This window comes from Apodemus sylvaticus, chromosome 17 (assembly GCF_947179515.1).
Source record: "Apodemus sylvaticus chromosome 17, mApoSyl1.1, whole genome shotgun sequence".
Lineage (NCBI taxonomy): Eukaryota > Metazoa > Chordata > Mammalia > Rodentia > Muridae > Apodemus > Apodemus sylvaticus.
In genome coordinates, this window is record NC_067488.1 from 1,124,946 (window position 1) to 1,147,974 (window position 23,029).

A 23,029-nucleotide genomic window follows, 5' to 3' on the forward strand; every position below is an offset into this window, starting at 1 on the left:
CCTATCATAACATTATCATAACAAAGCATATTGTAAGACAGGGCAGGTGGTTAAAGAGAGACTAGCAGAGGCTATGATGAGCCAACTCCTGTGATGACAACATTGGTTCATTCAACAGGATGGAACCTTCAAGACTTAAACTTAAAGGTCTCACTTCCCAATAGCTGTCATGATGGCAATTAAATGTTGACATGTCTTTTGGAAGGGATAGTTGAGCTGGAATGTCTACACAATTAAAAAGTGTCTGACTCGATATTATCCAAGCTTTCTGCCATGACAATAATTTGGTTTGAGCTGTGTGTGGTGGCAGCCACTAGTAACATATACCGACTGAGTACTTGAAATATGTCTAGAATTAATGAGGAATTGAATTTTAAATTCTGATTAGTGTTAATGAAGATAAATGAACCCATGGGACCATTGAGTTCTAAACTGAGCAGCACTACATATACTTATCATCTGTATTATCTATTGTGGACTTGAACTCTCTGCAGTGCTAAATGAGTAGTACTGTTTAGCAAAGAGCTTAGAACTGGGAAAAAATGCTATATATTTCCAGTTCCTTAATCTCTCTGTGCTGGTGCTCCAGTTTCTTATTTATAAAAAACAAAGTTCATAAGAGTTTGCCTCCTGAAGCTGAGTTACTGTGAGGATTAAATGTAATAACAAGAGGAGTGTACACAGGACAGCATCTGATGCATAACAATCATAAAATAAATGCATGCACTGTTTTAATTATTAACCTGTAGGTAATGTATATCATAGAGTTGAAAAATAACAAGTCCCCATCTTTGTTTCTTCATTTGTTTTAGTTCTCTCCTTCTAAAAGTATATCAAAGTTCCTGGACTATACCTGACATTCAATAAATATTGTTAAAAAAAGAATTTGGTATCTTTAGTGGAAATGAGATTTGTGAAAAAAATGACATCTGAGATGTCCTCAAAGGTCAAGTTTTCCAGGCAAAGAAGAAAGAGCCCATTGGGCAGAGGGAAAGTGGACACCCAGTTTGCTAGAGTTCCATTAAGGGGGACATGCAGCAAACATATCTTTGACCATTGCTTGTTCTTCCCCTCCCCCTGTCCTCTTTGTCTCTGTCTCTCTGTCTCCCTCTCCCTCTCCCCCCCTCTCTCATAATAACAAAACCCCTAGATAACAAGTAATAAGGAGGCCAAGCACTGTTCTTTGGCCTGTCTATTCATAGTGACTTTATTGCGTGAATATGATGGGGGAGGTTGGATGATGATTGGAAAAGGAAGACAAAAAGGAAAGCAGGCCATGTGTTATGGGCAGATGCCTCTGAGATTATTTTTTCCTAAAACATGTTTCTTATTTATTTCTCTCAGGAAGAAAACCAACTAGGAACAATGAGGTTCCTTCTCTTCCTGTTGGTTGCTGTTGTTCCCCTTTTATCCTTGGGCTCTGGAAAAGCTATATACAAGAATGGGGCTTCCCAGCGAACATTTCGAGAAATAAAAGAAGAAATAGCCAACTATGAAGATGTTGCTAAAGCAATTATCAACCTTGCTGTTTATGGTAAATACCAGAACCGGTCCTATGAGCGTTTGGGACTTCTAGTTGATACTGTTGGACCCAGACTGAGTGGCTCTAAGAACCTAGAGAAAGCTATCCAAATCATGTATCAAAACCTGCAGCAAGATGGGCTAGAAAATGTCCACCTGGAGCAGGTCAGAATACCCCACTGGGAGAGAGGAGAAGAGTCTGCAGTGATGCTGGTGCCTCGAATTCACAAGATGGCTATCTTAGGTCTTGGCAGCAGCATTGGGACGCCCCCAGGAGGTACTGTTTGTTTTTTAGTTGGTTGTACTCTTTAACTTAATCTCTTCTCTCTTTTCCTCCTTCTCTCCCTTTAAGTTGTTTTTAACACATGGAGTTCATATAACCTAGGCTAGTTTTAAATTCACTATGTATCAAAGGGTGAATTTCAACTTGTGATCTTCTTATTCTACCTCCTGAGTTCTGGGGATTACAGGTATGTGTCCCAGATACCTGTTTTCGGGGATTCTGGAGCTTTAAACTTGCTAAGCAAGTAGTCTTCTGTTGTACCCACTGTCCAGTCCTCTGGTAATCTATACAATTGATATCTGCTTTCTTTCTTTTTTTTTCTGTTTCTTCCATTTCTTTTCAGGAAGAAACTATGCTGTATGACTTTCAACAACATAGTATCAGCACCCTGGCTCTAGTTTAATGTCTGGATATGGAATAGATAGCCAGTTAGCAGTAAAACTTGAAACTATTCAAGATGAGTTTCCTGTGTCAGAGAAAATATTTGTATTTTTTGACTTTCTCTTATGTCAGGATCCAGTAAAAATATAGTCAGTTTATTTAAAAATCATTATTAAAAAGTCATGCACTAGAATATCTACCAACTAGAAATATACATGTAATTATTTTTAGTATATTCACAAAATTGTTCAGTCTAATTCTAAAACAATTAGATTGTAGAACACATTCTGGCTGTTGAATATTTCATTGCTCTCCCCAAGACCTCATAATGCAGTTGCATTTACCCATCTAGCCTCACTCCCCAAGATCCAGGAAGCCACTAACTGGCTTTCAGTCTTTGCGAATTTTCCCCTTCTGGACATGGTGCATGGATGGAATATACAGTCTTTGGTTTTTTGTGACTGACATATTTTACTCAGCATTATGTTTCTCTGCCATTTGTGCTGTGGCATATGTAAGTGCTCCATTTTGTTGAAAAAAGGTATTTTATTTTAGTTGTCTTTATCAGTCAGTGTCATCTTTTTGGCTGTTACCACTTTTTGCTATCATGAATACCACCATATATGTATTCACAAGTTTATGTGGATATATTGTCATTAATTTTGTTTATATACTGAGGGGAAAAATTTATGGGTCATATAGTAGCTCCAGATTTAATTTACTGAAGTACTTCAAAACTGTTCTCTGCAAGCTGCACCTTTTTATATTCTCACTAATAATGTATAATTGCCCCCATATACATGCAAATTTATCTGGTCCTTATAGTTACCTAACAGTACCTCACTGTGGTCTTGATTTGCATTTTACTAATGATAAATGACACTTAGTATCCTTCCATGATTTTTATTGTTGCCTTTTATTTTATTAATTTTTATGTGTGTATATATGTGTGTGTATATGCAAGTGTCTGTGTGTGCGTATATGTGTATGTAAGTATGGGTATATTGTATGAACATATGGAGATACAGTGTTGAAATTAGTTCTCTCCTCTACCATGGTGGTCTTGAGGATCAAACTCAGGATTTTAAACTTAGTGATAAGTGTTCTCTCTCTCTCTCTTTCTCTCTCTCTTTCTCTTCATATGTGTGTGTGTATGTATATGTATACACATATATATCCTATCACATATAACACATTTATTACAATAAAATAAACTTAAAATGTAAATATTTTATATTTTAATTAATAATATAATTATAATTTAATTAATAAATAATTATAAATATTTAATTGATCTGTTTTTAAATTGATCTTTATTGTTTAATGTATTTTAAACCACATAAAAACCCAACAAAGAAAGAGAATGTGAGACCAATTATCCTTATGAATATTGATGCAAAAATACTCAATAAAATTTTAGCAAACCAAACCCAAGAATACATCAAAACCATCATTAACCATGATCAAGTAGGCTTTATCCCAGTGAAGCAGGGATGGCTCAATATAAGGAATCCATTAATGTAATCCACTATATAAACAAATTCAAAGAACAAAACTGCATGATCATCTCATTATATGATGAAAAAGCCTTCAAAAAATACAACACACCTTCATGTTAAAAGTCTTGGAAAGATCAGGAATTCAGGACACATACATAAACATAATAAAAACAATATGCAGCAAACCAATAGCCAACATTAAACTAAATGCAGAGAAACTTGAAGAAATCCCATTAAAATCAGGGACAAGATCAGGCTGCCTACTTACTCCCTACCTATTTAATATAGTACTGGAAGTTCTAGCCAGAGCAATTAGACAATAAAAGGAGGTCAAAGGGAAACAAATTGCAAAGGAAGAAGTCAAGATATCACTATTTGTATATGAAATGATAGTATACATAAGTGACCCCTAAAATTCCACCAGAGAATTCATTCTTACAGCTGATAAACCACTTCAGCAAAGTGACAGGATATAAAATTAACTCAAACAAATCAGTAGCCTTCCTCTACTCAAAGAATAAAAGGGCTGAGAAAGAAATTATGGAAATGACATCCTTCAAAATAGTCACAAATAATATAAAATATCTCCTTGTACCAAGCTCAACTCCAAATGGATCAAGGACCTCCACATAAAACCTGACACACTGAAACTAATCGAAAAGAAACTGGGGAAGACCCTGGAGGACATGGACACAGGGGAAAGGTTCCTAAACAGAACACCAATAGCTTATGTTCTAAGATCAAGAATTGACAAATGGGACCTCATAAAACTGCAAAGTTTCTATAAGGCAAAGGACACCGTCAAAAGGACAAAATGTTAACCAACAGACTGGGAAAGGATCTTCACCAACCCTAAATCCGACAGAGGGCTAATATCTAATATATACAAAGTACTCAAGAAAGTAGAACCCAGAGAAACAAATAACCCCATTAAAGAGTGGGGTACGGAGCCAAACAAAGAATTTTCACATGAAGAACTACGGAGAGCTGAGAAACACCTTAAGAAATGTTCAACATCATTAATCATTAGGGAAATGCAAATCAAAACAACCCTGAGATTTCACCTCACACCAGTCAGAATGGGTAAGGTCAAAAACTCAGGAGACAGCAGGTGTTGGCGACGATGTGGAGAAAAAGGAACACTCCTCCACTGCTGGTGGGATTGCAAGATGGTGCAACCACTTTGGAAATCAGTCTGGGGGTTCCTCAGAAAACTGGGCATTTCACTTCTTGAGGACCCTGTTATACCACTACTGGGCATATACCCAGAGTATTCTTCAGCATGCAATAAGGACACATGCTCCACTATGTTCATAGCAGCCCTATTTGTAGTAGCCAGAAGCTGGAAAGAACCTAAGTGTCCTTCAACGGAGGAATGGATACAAAAAATGTGGTATATTTGCACAATGGAGTACGATTCAGCCATTAGAAACAATGAATTCATGAAATTCTTAGACAAATGGATGGAGCTGGAGAACATCATACTAAGTGAGGTAACCCAGTCTCAAAAGATCAATCATGGTATGTACTCACTGATAAGTGGATATTAGCCTAGAAACTTTGAATACCCAGGACATAACCCACAAATTAAATGATGTCCAAAAGAATGGAGGAGTGGCCCCTGGTTCTGGAAAGACTCAGTGCAAGAGTATAGGGGAATTCCAGAACAGGGAAGTGGGAAGGGGCAGATGGAATAATAAGGGGAGGGAAGAGGGCTTATGGGACTTATGGGGAGTGGGGACCCAGAAAAGGGGAAATCATTTGCAATGTAAATAAAAAATATATCAATAAAAAAATAAATAAAATATCTTAGTGTGACTCTAATCAAGCAAGTGAAAGATCTATATGACAAGATCTTCATGTCTCTGGAGAAAGAAATTGAAGGAGACATCAGAAGATGGAAAGATATTAGCCCTCTGTCGGATGTAGGGTTGGTAAAGATCTTTTTCCAATTTGTTGCTTGCTGTTTTGTCCTTTTGACAGTGTCCTTTGCCTTACAGAAACTTTGTAGTTTTATGAGGTCCCATTTATCAATTCTTGATCTTAGAGCATAAGCTATTGGTGTTCTGTTCAGGAACATTCCCCCTGTGCCCATGTCCTCAAGGGTCTTCCCCAGTTTCTTTTCTATTAGTTTCAGTATGTCTGGTTTTATGTGGAGGTCCTTGATCTACATGGAGTTGAGCTTAGGTAGACTCCAGAGACCCAAATAGCCCTATTAAAAATGGGGTATAGAGCTAAACAAAGAATTTTCACTTGAAGAATTTTGAATGGCTGAGAAGCACCTTAAGAAATGTTCAACATCATTAATCATTAGGGAAATGCAGATCAAAACAACCCTGAGATTTCACCTCACACCAGTCAGAATGGCTAAGATTAAAAACTCAGGAGACAGCAGGTGTTGGTGAGGATGTGGAGGAAGAGAAGCACTCCTCCATTGCTGGTGGAATTGCAAGCTGGTACAACCACTCTGGAAACCAGTCTGGTGGTTCCTCAGAAAACTGGACATGACACTTTCAGTGGACACTTCCATGCCCTGTTATACCACTCCTGGGCATATACCCAGAGGATTCTCTGGCATGCAATAAGGACATATGCTCCACCGTGTTCATAGCAGCCTTATTTATATTAGCAAGAAGCTGGAAAGAACCCTGATGTCCTTCAGTGGAGAAATGGATACAGAAAATGTGGTATATTTACACAATGGAATACCACTCAGCAATTAAAAACAATGAATTCATGAAATTTTTTAGGGAAATGGTTGGAACTGGAAAATATCATCCTAAGTGAGGTAACCCAGTCACAAAAGAATACACATGGAATGCAGTCACTGATAAGTGGATATTAATTAGCCCAGAAGCTCTGAATACTCAAGACAAAATTAACATATCAAATGATTCCCAAGGAGAAGGAAGGAGAGGGCCCTGGTCCTAGAAAGGCTTGATGCAGCATTGTAGGGGAGTACCAGTACAGAGAAATGGGAGGGGTGATTGGGGAATGGGTAGAAGGAAGAGGGCTTATGGGACTTAAGGGGAAGGGGGAACTGTGAAAGGGGAAATCATTTGGAATGTAAACAAAGAATATAGAAAATTAAAAAAAAAAAGAAGGTGGAAAGATCTCCCTTGCTCATAGATCAGCAGGATTAATATAGTAAAAATAAGTGCATACCATGCACTCACTAATAAGTGGATATTAACCTAGAAAACTGGAATACCCAAAACATAATCCACACATCAAATGAGGTACAAGAAGAAAGGAGGAGTGGCCCCTGGTACTGGAAAGACTCAGTGAAACAGTATTCGGCAAAACCAGAACAGGGAAGTGGGAAGGGGTGGGTGGGAGGACAGGGGAAGAGAAGGGGGCTTACGGGACTTTCGGGGAGTGGGGGGGCTAGAAAAGGGAAATCATTTGAAATGTAAATAAATTATATCGAATAAAAAAAAAGAAAATGTCATGGTAAAAAAAAATATATATATATAGTAAAAATGGCCTTCTTACCAAAAGAAATCTACAGATTCAATGTAATTCCCATCAAAATTTCATGTCAGTTCTTCACAGACATAAAAAGAGCAACTCTCAAATTCATCTGGAATAATAATAATAATAATAAACAATAACAAAAACCAACCAGAATAGCTAAAACTATTGTCAACAATAAAAGAACTTCTGGCAGAATCACCATCCCTGACCTTAAGCTGTACTACAGAGCAATTGTGATAAAATCCACATGATAATGGTACAGAGACAGGCAGGTAGATCAATGGATCTACCTGATCTTCAGAACTGAAGATCCAGAAGTGAAACCATACACCTATGGTCACTTGATCTTTCACAAAGGAGCCAAAACCATTCAGTGGGAAAAAAGACAGCATTTTCAATAAATGATGATGGTCAACTGGCAGTCTAAATGTTGCAAATTAATCTATTCTTTCTTCTTTCTTCTTTCTTCTTTCTTCCTTTCTTCCTTTCTTCCTTTCTTCCTTTCTTCCTTTCTTCCTTTCTTCCTTTCTTCCTTCCTTCCTTCCTTCCTTCCTTCCTTCCTTCCTTTCTTTCTTTCTTTCTTTCTTTCTTTCTTTCTTTCTTTCTTTCTTTCTTTCTTTCTTTCTTTCTTCCTTCCTTTCTTCCTTCCTTCCTTTCTTTCTTTCTTTCTTTTTGAGACAGGGTTTCTCTGTATAGCCCAGGATCTCCTGGAAACTCACTCTGTATACCAGCCTGGCCTTGAACTCGGAAATCCACCTGCCTCTGCCTCCCAAGTGCTGGGATTAAAGGCATGTGCCACCACTGCCTGGATCAAATGGATCTATTCTTATCTCCTTGTATAAATCTCTAGTCCAAATGGATCAAGGATCTTCACATAAAAACAGATATGATGAACCTAATTGAAGAGAAAGTGGGAAAGAACCTCAAACATATTGTCACAGGGACAATTTTCCTAAACAGAACCCCAGTGGCTCATGTGCTAATATCTACAATTAACAAATGGCACCCTATAAATTTGAAAAGCTTTTCTAAGTCAAAGAGCAATGTCATTAGGACAAATGACCATCTACAGATTGGGAAAAGATCTTTACCAACCCTACATCTGATAAAGGGTAATATCCAAAACATACAAAAACTCAAGTTAGACTTCAGAGAATCACATTACTCTAATAAAATGGGAATAAAACTAAAAAGAGAATTCTCAATTGAGGAAATTTGAATGGCAGAGAAGCATATTCAAAATCCTCAGTCATCAGGGAAATGCAAATCAAAATGACCCTGAGATTCCACTTTATACCAGTCAGAATGGCTAAGATCAAAACCAGCAGATGCTGGGTAGCATGTGGAGATTGAGGAACACTCCTCCAATGCTGGTGGGATTGAAAGCTGGTAAAACCATGTTGGAAAACAATCTGGTAGTTCCTTAGAAAACTGGAAATGTATCTTCCTGAGTACCCAGCTATTCCACAACTGGGTATATACTCAGAAGTTTATCTAACATATAACATGGACACATGCTCCACCATGTTTATAGCAGCCTTATTTATAATAGCCAGAAGCTAGAAACAATCCAGATGTCCCTAAACAGAGGATGGATACACAAAATGTGGTACATTTACACAATGGAGTACTACTCAGATATTTAAAAAAATGACTACATGAAATTCACTGGCAAATAGATGGAACTAGAAAATATCATTCTGAGAGAAGTAACCTAGTCACAAAAGAATACATCGTATCTACTTACCAATAAGTGGCTATTAGCCCCAAATCTCAGAATAACCATGACATAACCCACAAACCATATGACGCTTAAGAAGGAAGACCAAAGTGTGGATGCTTCAATTTTACATAGAACTGGGAACAAAATAATCTCAGAAGTTAGAAAGAGATTGAGACCTGGGAAGGAGAGAGGAAGGGGAGAGAAAAAGGTGGAGACAGGATTATGTATGGGAATGGACAGGAGAGAAGTAGATAGGGTCAGGAAATTGGATAGAAATATTTATCAGTAGGGCATGGGGAATTGGTAGCCACTAGAAAGTTCCAGATGCCAGAGAAGCAAGAGGCTTCCAGGACTTTAGCTTATATACCCAACAAATGGGAGATAGAATCTGGAGAGCCCATCTCCAGTAGATAGGCATGGCCCCCAGTTGAGGGATGGGGCCACCCACCCATCTAAAAGTTGTTGACGCAGAAATGTCTCTGCCCAAAGGAAAGACAGGGACAAAAAATGGAGCAGAGACTGAAGGAAAGGCCAACCAGAAACCACCTAACCTCAGGATCCATCCCACCTATAGACACCAAACCTGACACTAATGCTTATGCCATGAAGCACTTGCTGCAGGAGCCTGGTGTAGCTGTTCCCTGAGAGGTTTTGCCAGTATCTGACTAACACAAGTGCAGATACTCACAGCCAACCATCGATATTAACCCTGGAGATGCCAATGGAAAAGGTAGGGGAAGGAGTGAAGGAGCTGAGGACTGAAGGAGCTGAAGTGGGAGTGGGTGAGTGGATGGAGGAGCACCGTTATAGAAGCAAAGGGGACAGGGAATGTGATGGGCTTTTGTGAAGGGGAATCTGGAAAAAGGGATCATGTGAAATGTAAAGGAATAAAAATGATTAATAAAAAAAGAAAAGAAAGGAAGGAAGGAAGAATGAAAGAAAGAAATCAGGAAAGAAAGAAAGAAAGAAAGAAAGAAAGAAAGAAAGAAAGAAAGAAAGAAAGAAAGAAAGAAAGAAAGAAAGAAAGAAAGAAAGAAAGAAAGAAAGAAAGAAAGAAAGAAAGAAAGAAAGAAAGAAAGGAAAGAAAGAAAGGAAAGAAAGGAAAGAAAGGAAAGAAAGGAAAGAAAGGAAAGAAAGGAAAGAAAGAAGAGAGAGGGAGGGAGGAAGGAAGGAAAGAAGGAAGGTTGTGGTTTAATGTCTGTGTATCAAGTTGACAGGTGTGCAGTTGTGCTGGTTAGTTTTATGTCAATTTGACACAAGCTAGAGTCACTGGAGAGAACGGAGGTTAAATTGAAAAAAGAATGCCTGAAAATGATTGGGCTATACATAGGTCGGTACTAATTTTCTTAATTAGTGATTAATGGTGAAGGTCCCAGTCCATTGTGGGTGTTGCCATCCCTGGCCTTATAATTCTGCATTCTATAAGAAAGCAGGCTGAGCAAGCCATAGAGAGCAAGTCTGTAAGCAGTACCCTTCCACAGCTCCTGCATCAGCTCCTGCCTTCATATTCTTGCCATTTGAAATCCTGTCCTGACTTCTTTGATGATAAACAACAATATGTCAGTGTAAACCAAATAAACCTCTTCATTCCCAACTTGTTTATTTGCTTATAGTGTTTCATCACAGTGATAGAAACACTAAGACATGAGCTAAGTTAGAGTTTAGAACTGAGGATCTTTGTAGGGTGAGACCAGCATAAATTTCATTAATTTGCTGCAGGGATAGTACAGTAGTGTCTGTTTCTTCTAATATTTCCATGGTTCCTTAGTTTCTCAGAGTACTCCCTTCACAAAATTATTTATTTACTGACAATTTAATAAAATCAAGATAATGTTAAGCCTTCAGAAGACTTTTAAAAACTTGACTTGGGGAAGCAGAAGCTCTAAGTGCCACCATGAGGATGTTATCTCTTAGGTTAGAGAAATAGAAACGCAAGCAAGCATTCCTTGACTCTAGTTACACATCATGAAAGACCCATTCATAATAATTAGACTATTTAATTTAATAAACATTTAAAAGTATTTACTACAGTATTGTTCATAAACATGAGATTATTTTCACAGGAGAACAATTCATAACCAGATCAGACTTAGACAAGGACATATAGAAAGCAGTAAACATGGTGAGCTAGGGTTACATACATCAAGATGAATAAGACACTGCTGGATTTTTTTTTTTAGTAAGTTCAGGGAATATAAGTATAGTGTCCTAACATTTATATTAAGACGAAACATATGCAAATAAGACTATATTTATGCACTTGTATATATGATCAACATTTAAATATGTATATTTTGAACACTTCAGTTAGACAAAACAACCATCAGGAAAGGGAAAAGATATGGTAGAGTGTAATACATTTGAGTCCAATTGGTGCACATTTAAGGAAAAATGCAGAAATAATGATGGTAAAATACAGACTTTCAGAGCTCTTGTGTATTTTCTGTGTTATTTCTTTTAGGATCGACACATCATGATTCTATAAAATGGGAAAGCATGGAAAGGAGTACTGTGATAGAGGAAAGCTTTTGCAGTGAGGGAGAAATCGTCTTTACTACCCTACTGGTCTCTGACTCTCTGTAGCTTCGGCTAGAGAAAACATGTAAAGTCATCACGAATCCTTTCTAGACAACATTCCATACAGAAGCAGATGGGCATTCTTTTACTTCTGTACAGTGGGTGGTCTTCCTTCTTTCTACTGAACTTTGTTTATTTTGCAAGTCATTCATCTTGCCGTTTCTGATACTGCCTTCTCACAAAGCTCTTGCTTCCTGAAGGAAAATATAACCATAGTCTCCCATAGGCTCAATCTTGAAACCATCACTATAGAATGTATACGATTAATTTTAGATAGTATACTTTGAATACCAGTTATTCTTTGACCCAGATTCCTTGTGATCTATGAAGGACTCATGACTCTCAAAGAACTGCACACTTACTGTGGCCCTGGCCAAAGCTGGGACTTCTTGCTGTTGCTGTTCTTCCAAGTTACTGTACTAAATCATCTGCATCCAGACAGTGTTAATTTGCCTTCATTTGTATTCTGTTTGGTTTAGCCAAACTTAGTGTCAATTTGTTGGTCATTTCAGGAAGGTTGGAAAGATAATATGACCAAGTCATATTTTGTGAGAAAATGGTGGAAAGCTTTTTTTTTTTTAAGGTTCCTAAAGTACTTTTTAATCAAAGAAAGAAAATTAAGATCCACAGCACAGTGAAGTAGGGGCTGGTGGCTGAACTGTAGCGGGCAGGTGAGGCCTGGTTCACTGGAGAGTTTGCTATAGGAGCACAGGATCTCAGATTCATAGAGCATGGAAAGTTTCTTGATCCCTATCATCAAAAGGTTAGCTTACAGCCCTCTTCTCTCAAAGATTGAAGCTTCTGGCATTTCTGATAGTACTTTTATTTCTTATCCCTCCCTAGAGAGAAACAACCAAAGATTTTTCTATAAGAATTTCGAGGACTGAATTAGGACAAAATTTCTGTAATTCAAGTATCAGGCCTTTGAAAGAAAGCCATTCTTATATCAACCTTGGGATATATGTGCATCCCTGCTTATTCATGCATGGTGCTCACAGAACATGATCAGGTCCAAGGCACCAATATTTATGTAGAAGTCCTTTAGCTTAATTTCCTCTTAGGCTGTTCCTCACCTTCACCTGCAGTAATATCCATAATCACAGTATGGACTATCATCAGCCTGATGGAGTTCACATCTCTGGAAGGTTGTGATCATAGGTCAGTGTTGGCCTATGGGTTTTAGTCAGTAGAACATTATGGAGCTGTTGTAAGATCAAGTAAATGGATATGTTTTACATGCTTAAGGAAGTGTGTAAATTTGTACTATAATTCAAGGTACATGCAGTGGGTAGGACATTCCGAACATGTTTTGAGGTGTTCGATTAAAATTATTTCATGAGAATCAAGAATTACTGTTCCAACATACTGAACTTATTATTAATAGGAGGAAAACTCCAATCCAAGGAGGTAAACTGCACCTTAGAGTAAAAACTACCTTAGAGTAAAAGGCTGGAAGACAATTTTACAAGCCAATGGTCTCAGGAAATGAGCCGGAGTGGCCATTCTAATATCAGATAAAATTGACTTTCAACCTAAAGTCATCAAAAGAGACATGGAAGGACACTTCTTGCTGGTCAAAGGAAAAATCCACCAAGAAAAACTTTCAATTCTGAACATCTATGATCCAAATGCAAGGGCACCCTCATTTGTAAAAGAAACTTTACTATAGCTCAAAGTACACATTGCACCTAACACAACAATTGTGGGTGACTTCAACACTTCACTCTCCTCAATGGACCGATCAGGAAAACAGAAACTAAGAGGGACACAGTAAAACTAATTGCAGTTTTGGACCAATTGGATTTGACTGATATTTATAGAACATTTCACCCTAAAGCAAAAGAATATACCTTTTTCTCAACACCTCATGGTACCTTCTCCAAAATCGACCATATAATTGGTCACAAGACAGACCTCAACAAATACAAGAAGATCGAACTAATCCCATGCCTCCTATCAGATCACTATGGAATAAGAGTGGTTTTCAATAGCAACAAAAACAACAGAAAGCCCACATACACATGGAGGCAGAACAATACTCTACTCAATAACACCTTGGCCAAAGAAGAAATAAAGAAAGAAATCAGAGACTTTTTAGAATTTAATGAAAATGAAGTCACAACATACCCAGATCTTTGGGTCACAATGAAAGCAGTGCTAAGAGGAAAACTAATAGCCCTGAATGCCTCCAAAAAGTAATGGAAGAGAGCATACTGTAGTAGCTTAATGGCATAAGTGAAAGCTCTGAAACAAAAAGAAGCTAATTCACCCAGGAGGAGAAGAAGACAGGAAATCATCAAACTCAGGGCTGAAATCAATCAAGTGGAAACAAAGAGAACTATACAAAGAATCAACGAATCCAGGAGCTGGTTCTTTGAGAAAATCAGCGAGATAGATAAACTCTTAGCCAGACTGAACAAAGGACACAAAGAAAGTATCCAAATTAACAAAATTAGAAATGAAAAGGCGGATATAACAAAAGAAACTGAGGAAATTAAAAAAATCATCAGATCCTACTACAAAAGCCTATACTCAACACAACGGGAGAATCTGGAAGAAATGGACAATTTCCTAGACAGATACCAAATACCAAAATTAAATCAGGACCAAATAGATCATCTAAACAGTCCCATAACCTCTAAATAAATAGAAGGGGTCATAGAAAGTCTTCCAATCAAAAAAAAAGCACAGGACCAGATGGTTTCAGTGCAGAATTCTATCAGACCTTAAAAGAAGACCTAACACCAATACTCTTCAAACTATTCCACAAAATAGAAACAGAAGGAACACTGCCCAGCTCCTATGAAGCCACAATTATGCTGATACCAAAACCACACAAAGATCCAACAAAGAAAGAGAACTTCAGACCAATTCCCCTTATGAACATCGATGCAAAAATACTCAATAAAATTCTTGCCAACCGAATCCAAGAACACATAAAAACTATCATCCACCATGATCAAGTAGGCTTTATCCCAGGGATGCAGGGTTTGTTCAATATACAGAAATCCGTCAATGCAATCCACTACGTAAACACACTCAAAGAAAAAAACCACATGGTCATTTCATTGGATGCTGAAAAAGCATTTGATAAAATTCAGCATCCTTTCATGCTTAAGGTCTTGGAAAGAATAGGAATTCAAGGCCCATACCTAAACATAATAAAAGCAATATACAGCACACTGGTAGCCAGCATCAAACTAAATGGAGAGAAACTTGAAGCAATCCCACTAAAATCAGGGACTAGATAGGGCTGCCCCCTTTCTCCTTATCTTTTCAATATTGTACTTGAGGTACTAGCTCCGGCAATTAGACAACAGAAGGAGGTCAAAGGGATACAAATTGGAAAGGAACAAATCAAACTATCATTATTTGCAGATGATATGATAGTCTACCTAAGTGACCCAAAAAAATACACTAGAGAACTCCTACAGCTGATAAACAACTTCAGCAAAGTGGCAGGTGATAAAATCAACTCAAGCAAATCAGTAGCCTTCCTATACTCAAAGGATAAGCAGGCTGAGAAAGAAATTAGGGAAATGACCCCCTTCACAATAGCCACAAACAATATAAAGTACCTTGGGGTGACTCTTACTAAATGTGAAAGAACTGTATGACAAGAACTTCAAAACTCTGAAGAAGGAAATGGAAGAAGACCTCAAAAAATGGAAAAATCTCCCATGCTCATGGATCAGCAGGATTAATATAGTTAAAATGGCCATTTTGCCAAAAGCAATATACAGATTCAACGCAATACCCATCAAAATCCCAACTCAGTTCTTCATAGAGTTAGAAAGAGCAATTCTCAAATTCATTTGGAATAACAAAAAAACTAGGATAGCTAAAACTATTCTCAACAACAAAAGAAATTCTGGGGGAATCAGTATCACTGACCTCAAGCAATACTACAGAGCAATAGTGTTAAAAAAACTGCATGGTATTGGTACAGTGACAGGCAGTCACATCAATGGAACAGGATTGAAGATCCAGAAATGAACCCACACACCTATGGCCACTTGATCCTCAACAAAGGAGCTGAAAACATCCAGTGGAAAAAAGATAGCCTTTTCAACAAATGGTGCTGGTTCAACTGGAGGTCAGCATGCAGAAGAATGCAAATTGATCCATCCTTATCTCCTCGTACTAAGCTCAACTCCAAATGGATCAAGGACCTCCACATAAAGCCAGACACTCTGAAGCTAATAGAAAAGAAACTGGGGAAGACCCTTGAGAACATCGGTACAGAGAGAAAGTTCCTGAACAGAACACCAATAGTGTATGCTCTAAGAGCAAGAATTGACAAATGAGACCTCATAAAATTACAAAGTTTCTGTAAGGCAAAGGACACCATCAAAAGGACAAATCAACCAACAAATTGGAAAAAGATCTTCACCAACCCTACATCCGACAGAGGGCTAATATCCAATATATACCAAGAACTCAAGAAGACCCCAGAAAGCCAAATAACCCTATTAAAAATGGGGTACAGAGCTAAACAAAGAATTTTCACCTGAAGAACATCGGATGGCTGAGAAGCATATTAAAAAATGCTCAACTTCATTAGTCATTAGGGAAATGCAAATCAAAACAACCCTGACATTTTACCTTATACCAGTCAGAATGGCTAAGATTAAAAATTCAGGAGACAGCAGGTGTTGGCGAGGATGTGGAGAAAGAGGAACACTCCTCCACTGCTGGTGGGGTTGCAAATTGGTACAACCACTCTGGAAATCATTCTGGAGGTTCCTCAGAAAACTGGGCACATCACTTCTGGAGGATCGTGTTATACCACTCTTGGGCATGTACCCAGAGGATTCCACAGCATGTAATAAGGATACGTGCTCCACTATGTTCATAGCAGCCCTATTTATAATAGCCAGAAGCTGGAAAGAACCCAGGTATCCCTCAATGGAAGTATGGATGCAAAAAATGTGGTATATATACACAATGTAGTACTATTCAGCCATTAGAAACAATGAATTCATGAAATTCTTAGACAAATGGATGGAGCTGGAAAACATCATCCTAAGTGAGGTAACCCATTCTCAAAAGATCAATCATGGTATGCACTCATTAATAAGTGGATATTAGCCTAGAAAATTAGAATACCCAAAACATAATCCACACATCAAATGAGGTACAAGAAGAATGGAGGAGTGGCCCCTTGTTCTGGAAAGACTCAGTGAAGCAATATAGAGCAAAACCATTACAGGGAAGTGGGAAGGGGTGGATGGGAGAACAAGGGGAGGGAAGAGGGCTTATGTGACTTTTGGGGAGTGGGGGGCCAGAAAGGGGGAAATCATTTGAAATGTAAATAAAAAACATATCGAATAAAAAAACAAAAAAGAATATATACATTAAAAATATATTTTGTCTTGTGCACTAAAGAAAGAGATATTGACCATCCTTGGTGCCTCTATTCATCATTATTTTAGTTTCTACTTAACATGTTGCTATGATTTGAACCAAAAGTGAAGATAATTTAATTAGCCACATACATTTTTAGTTATATTAAGAATTAATCAAAATGCTGTTGTATATAGTATGACTATTCTCCCATGTAGGATAAAAATAAGAATTCACAAGGAAACACAAGAGATACTGACATATTGTACTGATATAGCATATAATACAAATATTTACACCAATGAGATGATTATAATAGAAATAAAATTATAAATTATAATCACTTTTAATAAGTGAACTCTATTTCAAGATCATTTAATCCCATGATTTCATCTTGGTAAGCAATTTAAACAATTTTCTGACTTACTGATTTAAGCTTTCAAATAATATACTGAGGACCACTAACTTGTGGAGCATACATAAATATCCAAATGTGTTTCTGGTTAGTATGTGAACTGTTTAAGGAATAAGCCCAATGCTTATGTTTATTTACTTAATATAAATTAGTTTTTTCCATGAGTGATTGTAAAAGTCAGAGGAAGTGGAAAGGGAATGGAACTTGAATTTAAACCAAATCTTTGTTTTTTTTCGAGACATGGTTTCCCTGTGTAGACCTGGCTGTCCTGGAACTCACTCTGTAGACCAGGCTGGCCTCAAACTCAGAAATCTGCCTGCCTCTGCCTCCCAAGTGCTGGGATTACAGGCGTGCGCCACCACCGCCCAGCTCCAAATCTTTCTTTATGGACTTTATTTAGAAATCCGTATTAGTAACTCTGATCGTTGGAATATTAACTTAATATTTCCTTAACTTAAATTAAAATTTCCTTCTTTGTATATTATTATTTTTATATGAAATTATATTTTCTTTTTATATTTTAATTTTGTATTTCAATGAATTTATTTTCATTATAATGAAAAGATTTCTTGGACTCTGGGACCTGGGGAGAAGCTATAGCTCCCTTCTTTAGGCCGAGACGTACTGTCACTGTCTCTCCAGCAGGGGGCAGCTTGCTTGGCTCCAACTGGCACTCTTGGGAGCTAGGTGCCTGGAATGTCAGTTCCTGTGCTGTCTGAGAGGGGCTCAGGACTGGTGCTTGCTGGCTCTGAGGAGGCTGGGGGATCTTGGGATCACCTCCTCCTTAGCGCGGGTTGCCTCAGAGTCTAGTTCTCCCTGTGTGGAGATATTTGGATGATTGCTCTTGTTGCAGGGATTTCAGACTCTTAAGGTCTTGCAGGTGACTCCAGGCCCAGATCTTGCTGAGGTTGAAAGGACCCAGGGTGAGGTTCTGGTTGCCTTTGTGGAGACCCAAAACATGCATCCTGTCTAGGACAGGGTGATCCAGGACTAGTTTCCAGCTGAGGTCAGGCAGACTCAAGGCCCAGAGACTTGAGCTCTCCTGCTTCTCTTGGGTTCAACTTGAAATCTACAAGAACCGGTTTCGCCAGAGACTTAGGGGTCAGGAAGGTTCTCTAGAGACAGAGCCTTCCAGCTGCCAACTGTGCTTCAGCAGTGTATCCATGGGTCACATGTAGCCTCGAAATTAAGCAATTCTATCTGGAGTTCTCAAAGCAAAATATGGCATTTTTTTTAACCAAATGGGTTCTTTTCAATCTAATCTAACAATTTCACATTTAAGGAAATGACTTTATTTTATTATACATTTTCCCATGGCTATTTCCTTGTTCATCTCTCTTTTCCCAAATAAAAGCAGCATGAGAATTTCTTAGAAATTTGACTGCTTCCCAGTTGTTTAATGTTCATACTGGATTATAACACTCCAGAAATGATATTATTCAGCCATAATATTTAATTACCTTAAAGAAATTATTATTATTAATTATTCTATTATGTTATTTATTTACTTTAAACACAACATCAGCCCTTTCTATCCTCCTAATATTCCCTGACATAAGTCCTTCTCCCATTCTACCTTCCCTTTCTCTTGAGAAGGGGTTGTCATCCCCCAACTAATACCACACACCCTCAAATCCCCACTCACACCCCGTCTCATCCCCCACCCCCACCTCTACCTCCTGCACACAAGTGGCTGCAGGACTAGGCACATCCTCTCCCACTGACGCCAGATAGGGTGGTCTATTTAGGGATAGGGGATTCATAGGAAGGCAGGCAACAAACAGGCTGAGGAACAGCCCCAGGTCATTATTGGGGGACCAGCATGAAGACCAAGCTGCTCACTTGCTCCATACATGCAGGGGGTCTAGATCCAGTCCATGCTAGATCACCCTGGTTAGTGATTCAGTCTGGGAGTCCCCAGGGTCCAGGTTAGTTGACTCTGTTGGTCTTCCTGTAGAGTTCCTGTCTTCTACCAGTTCTTCAATCTGTCTCCCAGCTCTTCAGTCAAGACTACCAGAGCTCCATCTAATGTTTGGGTTTGAGTCTCTGCATCTCTTCTCATTGGCTGCTGGGCAAGGCCTCTCATAGGACAGTGATGTTAGGTCTGCAAGCAGAGCAGAGTATCATTAATAGTGTCACAGATTGGTTCTTGCCCTTGGTATGGGTCTCAGTTCGAGGCAGTCATTGGTTGGCCATTCTCTCAGTCTCCGTCCTTGTCCCTGAACATCTTAATAGGCAGGACACGTTTTGGGTCAAAGATTTTGTAGGTAGGCTGCTATCCTTACTCCTCTACCACCTGGCTTCAGAGAGTGGCCATTTCAGGGTCCCTATCTGTTGCAGGACTTTCCATGTCCAATCATTAGGGCAGTGGAAGGTCTGTGATAGGACAGGTAAAGGGAGTCAGAGCTAGAAGTTGGTGGGGCAGAGAGAACGGAGGATAACAGAAATGGCTTCCAACGTGGACCTGTGTGGCATTTACTAGCCACAAATAGCTAAGATTTTATAAGGTTAAAAATACTGGGGGGAAAAATCTATCATTATCAACTGCCTCTTGTAAATTGTAATATTATTTATACATAAATCTGATTAATTAATTAAGCTTAAGAGTTTTGATTTAATTGGCTACTAGAATGTGGGTCTGCTGATTAAAGGGGTTTATGGCAGAACACGGCTAAGATGCTGTGGGAGCGAGCTGGGAGAGAACAGCTCCTCACTGAGGTGGACCCTGCAGGGAAAGAGAGTTGATGGGATCTTTTTAATAATTCCTGCAACAGATAGCGTACCTAACGTGATGGCTGGTCAAGAGTCCACTAGAAACTTGAGATTATTAGCCTGAGAGAGTTTTATTTTATTTTTATTTTTATTTTTAATTTTATTTCTTTTGTTTTGTTTTGTTAAGTGAGTAACTGAGTAGCACCAAAAATGAGCCACATGACTCAAAAGCACAAAGTTGTAGCAAAGGAAAGCCTAGGAATGCTGAGGACCCCTACTGTGGCAAATAGCAGGTAGCTTTAAGTTATGAGAACAATGGAATTTGCCTACCTCTTAGAGCAGAGGAATTAAACTGTGAATTTAAAATTAGGATTATTTCCTTTTATGATAAATTTATTTTCAGATTCTGTCCAAATTACCTGGGAAATTCCACCTGCGGTTCGGAACTAGAGAGGGAATACTAGTCACTGACTCCAAGTAGAGAGAGCAGTGATAATCACCTGCTACGACCAGGTATTAATTAATAGAAGTCTGAGGCTCCAGGTAGAGAGCACAACAGATAGATGGTATAACAGGATGTCTGCTCTAGACAGAGAGCTTAACAAGTATAAACTATCTGCTTCCTATAGGCAGATATTAGAGGACGTGTGAATCAGTTGTCTTAAAGATGGTATAATAAAGTCTGCAGGAGACTCACATTTCACAGGACTTTTGGGCTAATATTCTGACATGGCAAATTAGAATGGCGTAGTATAGGCACAAACAATATTTTAGTTGACTTCATTTGTTTTAGATTGCTTTAATCTGAACTAGGATAGAGAATAGTAGTCAATGACTTCATAGTAGAGAATGCAGTGATAACCATTGCCTTCTTTCAACAGCTATTAATAAAATATGTCTGTGGCTCTCGGCAGAGAGCCAAACAGAAAGATGATATAGTTTGTTTACTAAGCCAGAGGAAGCTCATATTCTGTCTAACATGGTCTCTCACAGCAATTTTGGGCATCTCTTCCTCCTTGGCAAGATAGGAAAAGCCTAAGTAGAGGCTCTTGCAATATCTTAGTTTATTTCATTTATTATAGATTGTTTTGATTTTCATATTGGGTATGATTTTGAGTTTTGTGGTTATAGTATTCCTCTGGGAAAGAGGTCTAAATAAAGGGTTTTCTGATTATTGGCTCAAGGAAATGCTGATTTGGGGAAAAGGTTTTGTTTTTGTGTTTTTGGAAAAGGTGATTAAGATATTTACACCTTCCAGAATTATATGGATCAGATTTGATAGAGGAAGATATCCCAGAGAACTAGACTCCAGAGAATTAAACAAAAAGGTTATCTTGATGATACTAAAATTTTGCTTTGAGATTTGAATATTACAGAAAATACAGCCTTGTTGAGGCTCCTTGTCAAACATGCTGAATTGACCTGCTTGAACTCCTGATGTCCTGGACTTCAGCCAGATCCAGCCAAAATACAGACATCAGAGGCTAATCAATCCTATTTTCCCTACCCTTCCCAACCCACTTCATAATATCTCAATGCCCATATTAAGCTTGAAGAAGTTATGAAGAATAGTTGACCCAGGTCTCTAGGATTTGGGGCTGGAGATGGTCATTAATAGGTTGTCTTTCTAGGAAATGTAGAAATGGTCATATTTGGAACAGGGAGGAAATAGAATTGATTATATAAACATAATTTCATTTGGTAGAAATCTTTATAATTGTTACTAAGTTATGTAAGACCCCCCAAAAACCAAGGATGCCCCAGCACCCCACGCCCCAGAAGGCGACACCCAAATCACTCGCGAGAAATGATCTCGATGCAATAGCATGAGGATTTCTTTATTCCAGAATTCTGGGTTCCACAGCCGTACACCATGCAGGGTAGAGGACTGAGGAACCTGTGCAACTGAAGTCAGGGGTATTTAAAGAGGAAAAATCACAAGACAAGTGTTGGAGGACACAATTCACAAGGCAAGGGGTTGAGGTCAAAACATGCAAGGAATGGGGAAGTACAGAATGAGGAAGTAAGGAAGGTTAGAGATTATCTGGAGCAAATGTCCTTGGGGCATTGTATAGTTAAACATTGGAACTAGAACAGGGTGGGCTATCTTTCTCAAGCTGAAAGCAGAAAAACAAGTTACTCTGTGCTGGACTAGTTTAGAGGTCTAAAAACATTGAGTTGGGGGTCTCTCAGTTGAAGTCATAAGTTCTTATTTTAGTACAGAATTTATTTTGATGCAAAAATCAAGGTTTTCATTGGTATAAATTTCTTCTATTGATACTAAAAATTTGTAAGTACAGGGCTTAGACCCAGTTCTTCTATTGCTGTAATTATAAACAGATCTGAAATGTTTAAGCCTTTGCATTTGGGGCCTAATAGCAAATTCATGGCTCTGGGTTTATTGTTAGAATGTTTTCAAGATTTTTTTTTAAAGATTTGTTTACTATATGTAAGTACATGGCTGCTGTGTTCAGACACCCCAGAAGAGTGCATCAGATCTCATTACAGATGGTTGTCAGTTACCATGTGGTTGCTGGGATTTGAACTCAGGACCTCTGGAAGAGCAGTCAGTGCTCTTAACCGCTGAGCCATCTCTCCAGCCCCCTGTTTTCAAGATTTCAATTAGAAATAGATATGAGTAGTTAATGGACAACAGTCCAGATTACTTTACAGAGATAGTTGGTTTTCAAAAACATCAGAAATCCACAGAATATGATGTTTAACATTATTTATTTCACTTGTTGTTGAGACTAGTCTGCTCTTTACAGCTTTCCCTTTTTTGGATTCAAAGAAAAATTGAGAATCAATTGCAGTTGCTCCAGTTGTGGTGAGTGAGCCACTAGGCAACAATTGGCTCATTTCATCTTCAGAAAAAATACTGTCCAGAAAAAGGATAGTCAACTGATAATCTCTGCCAAAACAGGGTAATCAGCCCTTCAAAATTCTGTGTTACAAATACGTCTGTCAAATGACACTGGCCAGTAGGCTGAAGATCAATGCTCCAACGTTTTGAAATAAGGACTGTCCAGGTTTTCAGCAGTCTTTATATATTCGCTAAGTTTAGGCTTCCTATATATTTTCAGTTATTATCAGTT

The 23,029-nt window shown here is 38.3% G+C and overlaps 1 protein-coding gene across 1 annotated transcript in view; it reads left to right on the forward strand.

Annotated features, from left to right (window-relative positions):
• The window catches only part of Cpq (carboxypeptidase Q), a 566,898-nt gene that overhangs the window by 76,280 nt on the left and 467,589 nt on the right, over positions 1-23,029 (forward strand). The window contains exon 2 of the mRNA XM_052161283.1: positions 1,345-1,798. Within this exon, the coding sequence (XP_052017243.1) occupies positions 1,366-1,798 (433 nt within the window). The 5' untranslated portion in view covers positions 1,345-1,365. The remainder of the gene's footprint in view (positions 1-1,344; positions 1,799-23,029) is intronic.